Below are 4883 nucleotides of genomic sequence, written 5' to 3' on the forward strand. Positions count from 1 at the left end.
AGGTACAAGTACCAGACTCCAGGAGTACTTGTGCAACTCCGGGGTGCATGCACACACCTCATCCTCAACATCCCCTGCTACTGCCACATGACCGTCCACCTGAGATACCTACAATAGTGAAGTAAGGGTGTGGGTCACGCACTCCTCTGTGTGTTTAAGGTGAGCTGGTTGTGGTGTGCTTCAAAGATATCACCCCCTGACAAGAAGGTGTGGAAATCAATGAATGGTTAGTGACACCTAGGAGTAGGTGTCAACTCTCTGAGCACAACCTAGATGAAACAAACAAGTTTCTTTAGCAAATTCCTCAAATGTCACAAAAAATGAAACCAGATTTGTGTTCACATTCTTCATGTTTAATTCACATGAATCTCTCTCCAAAATCCATGAAATTCCATTTCATATGTAAATCCAAATTCATTGTGTATATATTGACATCATATCCCAATGCATTTTGGACACATGGTCCTTCGTCAGGGGAATCCTAAAACATAATAATGAAAGTAATATAAGTATGATCCACCGAGTAAAAATGAATGTACACATACATTGCCTTGAATCATAAATGTATCTTATAAATAATGTAGAAAGGTGAGCATAACGTTAAAACTAAAAGGCACCCGAAAAAAGTGCTTGCCCAAAGATCAGCGGTTGTTAGGTAAACTCAAAACGAACCCACGCGGTGAGTGAATACAGATTTCTAAACAAAGCTAGGTATGCCAAATGTTACACGAGAAAAACATCACAAGTAATTAAACAAACCCCGTGCACTGATAGCCAAGACCCGTTATATGCCCAGATAATACCGTTAGTCAACGCCAAGTCGAGCGCATAGCGTGGTGTGTAAACACTTACAGAGAGAGTTAAGCAAGATCACGCGTCCTGCTGAATGCGCCCTTCGCCATGGACTGTGAACCAAACGTTCCGTGTGTGCGGAAGTGAGTTAGAAGATACGATGTGTATAAAAAGAGGACTACAAGTGTGGCGGCCATATTGGAAAAGTATCAAGAAGTGACAAACAAGAGCCAATGTAACTGAGCAGTGTATCAGATGTGAAAAGAGAATATTCATAACCAAGATGTGAAGTAAAGCTAAATGTGACGTGAAACAATTATAAAACGAAATGAGACATCGAGGTCAAGAACAAAATGCGTGCTGAAACAGTACAGGTCAAAGTGATTTCTCTACAAATAACATTGAAATTCCATCCGATCATTAAGACCGGATGGTTTCATAGACTGAAGAAATTTAATCCAGTGGTTTTCGCGCTGCAATAAAAAGTTGTTGTTATCTCTGTCGTCTCGCTTATTGACCACTTCTACAGCAGCGAACCTGAGCTGACTGATGTTGTGTCTGCTGTCTTTAAAGTGTAGAGCCAAGTTAGATTTCATGTTAGCAGTTCTTATATTGCTCTTGTGTTCGTTTATTCTCACTTTCAATTTACGTGTGGTTTTCCCAGTATATATCAACCCACACGGGCATTTGATAATGTACACAACATTTTCAGTGTCACATGTAGCGTTCAGTTTCAATTTAACATCTGTGCCCTTCTTGGGATGTTTGATCACGGAACCTTTGATCATATTGTTGCAGTTCTGGCAGTTGAGACAAGGTTGATTCCCTTTGTATTTAACGATGGATGTTGGTTTGGGGTTTTTTATGAGTTCCTTGAGATTGTTACCTCTTTTGTAGGCGAACAAGGGTTGTTCGCAAAAGATACCATTAAAATCCTGTTCTCGACTGATGATTGGCCAATGTTTCAAAATTGCAGTTTTGTATGCCCTTGAGGCCTCAGAGTATTTGGATACGACAACAGGTCTTTTCTTGTTGTCTTTGGGTTGTGTAACCAATGCATCTTGTCGTTTGATCTTGTCACAACGTTCTTTGGCGTGAGCCAAGATGGTCTGAGGATATCCTCTTTTTGCAAAACGTTCCAGCATGTTGGATACTTGTTCCTCATATTTGGTGGTGTCAGATGCAATCCGTTTGACACGGAGAAGTTGTGAGAACAGCAGGTGATTTTTCAGTGATCTTTGGTGATAGGAACTATAATGGAGAGTATTGTTTTTGTCAGTATTTTTCCTGTAGAGATCAGTCTCTAAATGATCCTGGAACCTTGTCACTCTCACACCTAGAAATGTGATGGTTTGTTGGTTAATTTCAGAGGTAAATTGTATCCGGTCATTGATGTGATTCAGATCTGCTACTGCTTTGTCTAGAGAGTCATGGTCTCCTTTCCATAAAACGAAAATGTCGTCTATATATCGCAAGAATGCCATGGCATGCGTAGTCCAAGGTGTCTGATTCAAGATATGGATTTCCTTAAAATATATCATGAATGCGTTGGCATAGACAGGTGTGGCACAATTGCCTATGGAAGTCCCGGACAACTGTGCATAAAATTGATCGTCCCAAGAGAAATAACTCTGATAAAGAGTAAAATGCATCAGTTGCATCAAGAAGATCTGGAAGTCATGTGAGAGATCAGAGTGTAGTAGGATATTCTCGATTGCTTCCATGCCAAGATTATGAGGGATGCTCGTGTATAGAGATTTAACGTCTATAGAACATACCATCCAACACCCCGTTGCCCACAGTCCGTCCTGCCACCTTTGGTCTGAGCACCATTCATGACATCCACAGTACCACTGCATGCGGCTGATAGTTCTCATACCTCTGAACACAGATCCTGGTAATCCCTCAGTGGACACCTACATATTACCCATGATCTGTACACCTCCAAGTGACTCTTCTGTACCTGTCTGTAATTGCAGTATTGTAAGCCAACCCCCTTCTGCATTTTGTAACCATCACAGGTGTGTATTGCTATCCATGTATGTAGTTGTTGGAATATTGTGACCTATGTGTATCCTCAACCGGACTCAGATCCCAGTGTGTGGATGGCTGCAGTTTGTTCAACACTCTGGCATTTTTTACATGTCCCCACACATATGTTTTTGCATCTGGGTACAAAACATCTCCACTACTGCGTAATATGTTATTTATATTTATTTTCTGATCTTGTGCGTGAAACGTGAGTAGGTGATGTAAAAAAAGGGGGGAATCCAAAGTTCACAGCTGGAGATTTGATGCCTTACAGGTTGAGTCAACAGAGTCCAGGCCACAGTACTTGGCATCATTGGGCACACTGCAACCAGCAAGTCCATGTGGGAGAGTCAGAAAGTCGATAACGTGATGCTGTTGCACATGAAGGCAAGATGCCAGACCAGGTGACCTGGGAGCTGTGCATGGCCCTTTGCCTCTCAACGTCTTGTCCGTGGACAACACACCTTCTTTGGGGGACCCTCACGTGCAGGCCTTGACGATGCCTGGGATGCTCCGTCTGACAATTCCTCCTCCTCCTCCTCCCTCCCTGTGCCTGTTGTTGGTCTTTGCCTAGATGTTTCTGGCCTTGTGACACAGGGAGGATGCTGCATGTTGACAGCGATCAGACGGAGTGATTGGTTAATTTCCCTATGCACCGTCATGAGCTCATCCAGTCTTGCCTCCATCCGTCCCTGGTGTCGTTCTTGACTGGCATGTAGCTGGGCCTGCTGATTTGTCATTTTGTTGAGGGCCTCCACTACCAGGCTGAACTCCCTGGTGTCCCGCCGGTATACATCCATGATGTCTCTGAGTTCTGCCATACCGGGCCCTGCAGCTGGCTGGTCAGGTTCTCGCCTCTGCCTTGCGCTTCTCCCACCACCCCTGCCCACATGAGCCCGGCCTGTGTTTGTGGGCACATCAGGTCGACGGGACCCATGAGTGCTGGCAGTGGTGGTGTCGTCTGCCACCTCCTGGGTGCCCGGCGAACCTTGTCCCTGATTGTCAGACTGGCTCTGTTGTGGATTATGGGCAGGGCTCCGAGCTGTCTGCTGGGATGTGGCGGGAATGGGTGTGTTGGTTGACACAGATGTATCTGTTCCAGCTGCAGCACGGGTTCGGGATCCAGAGGGGCCAGGTTGGTTGGGGTCATCCACAGTGTGTTGAGAGGCATCGCTGTCGGTGAGGTCAGGACCGTGCTGAGCCTGGGACTGGGATCCATCTCTGCCCTGATTGGGGGTAGCTTCCACACATTACCCAGTGGGTGTGAGCAACAAACACTGTTAATACACTATCATGCAACATCCAATTTTGATATCCATTGTCGTTAGCACTGTTCCACCTGCTTTGGATTGTTGTAATTGTTCACTTGTGTATGGGTATATTGTGGGATGGGATTGACATGTGCTCAGGAGTGCTTGACATGTTGGGTACTGTTTAGGATGACTGGCACAGCCATTGCTGTGGCTTGTGTCGGCAGCACCACACAGATCCAGCTGTGCTCTGTGTAGCCCAATCTGCACAATGCAGCGTCAATCCTTATGCCTGGTTCAGGCATGCACACGGTTTTAATGCAGCATGTTTATGATGGAGACTGAGTGGAATTTTGCTGATTTAATTCAGCAACTTTTGAGAAGTGTTGCTGTGGCGTGATGGCCACCCACTGCCAATCCCCCAGGACCAGTACACCTACTTCTGGCACAGGGCTTTAGAACGTGGCACTTCTCCAAGATTCATTACCTTGTCAATACCCAGGTCCATGGTGCTACTTGAGTGCATCCACAGCGTCCCAAAGCTGTGGCAACAGCATTGTGTGAGAGGCACAATGGACTTGTGATTCAGCACTGTGCTTTTTTTGCTTGGATGCATCATCAGATCAGTATTTTTTATGTTGTGTTACATGACGATTGTGACAGTGGTGCACTCCATTGCCTGTCCCCAGGGGCTCAGTTTCTGTAAGGGGTGTGTGTGACAGGCCATGCTAGTAGTTTGAGTGTGATTTGCAAGTGGGCGTCCCTCGTGGTGTGTCTGTCCCCCCATGAAGCATACTGCCATGATAGTGG

The 4883-nt window shown here is 45.5% G+C and overlaps 1 protein-coding gene across 1 annotated transcript; it reads right to left on the reverse strand.

The window, feature by feature from the left end:
* Positions 1 to 3260: 3260 nt before the first annotated feature.
* On the reverse strand, positions 3261 to 4073 carry LOC147677680 (uncharacterized; the record flags this gene model as incomplete). Its single annotated transcript, XM_086945574.1, has 1 exon — positions 3261 to 4073. A coding segment is annotated over one exon (813 nt), but the record flags the coding sequence as incomplete, so codon positions are not given.
* Positions 4074 to 4883: the final 810 nt, after the last annotated feature.

This window comes from Lissotriton vulgaris, chromosome 12, assembly GCF_964263255.1.
Source record: "Lissotriton vulgaris chromosome 12, aLisVul1.2, whole genome shotgun sequence".
NCBI classification, from domain to species: Eukaryota; Metazoa; Chordata; class Amphibia; order Caudata; family Salamandridae; genus Lissotriton; species Lissotriton vulgaris.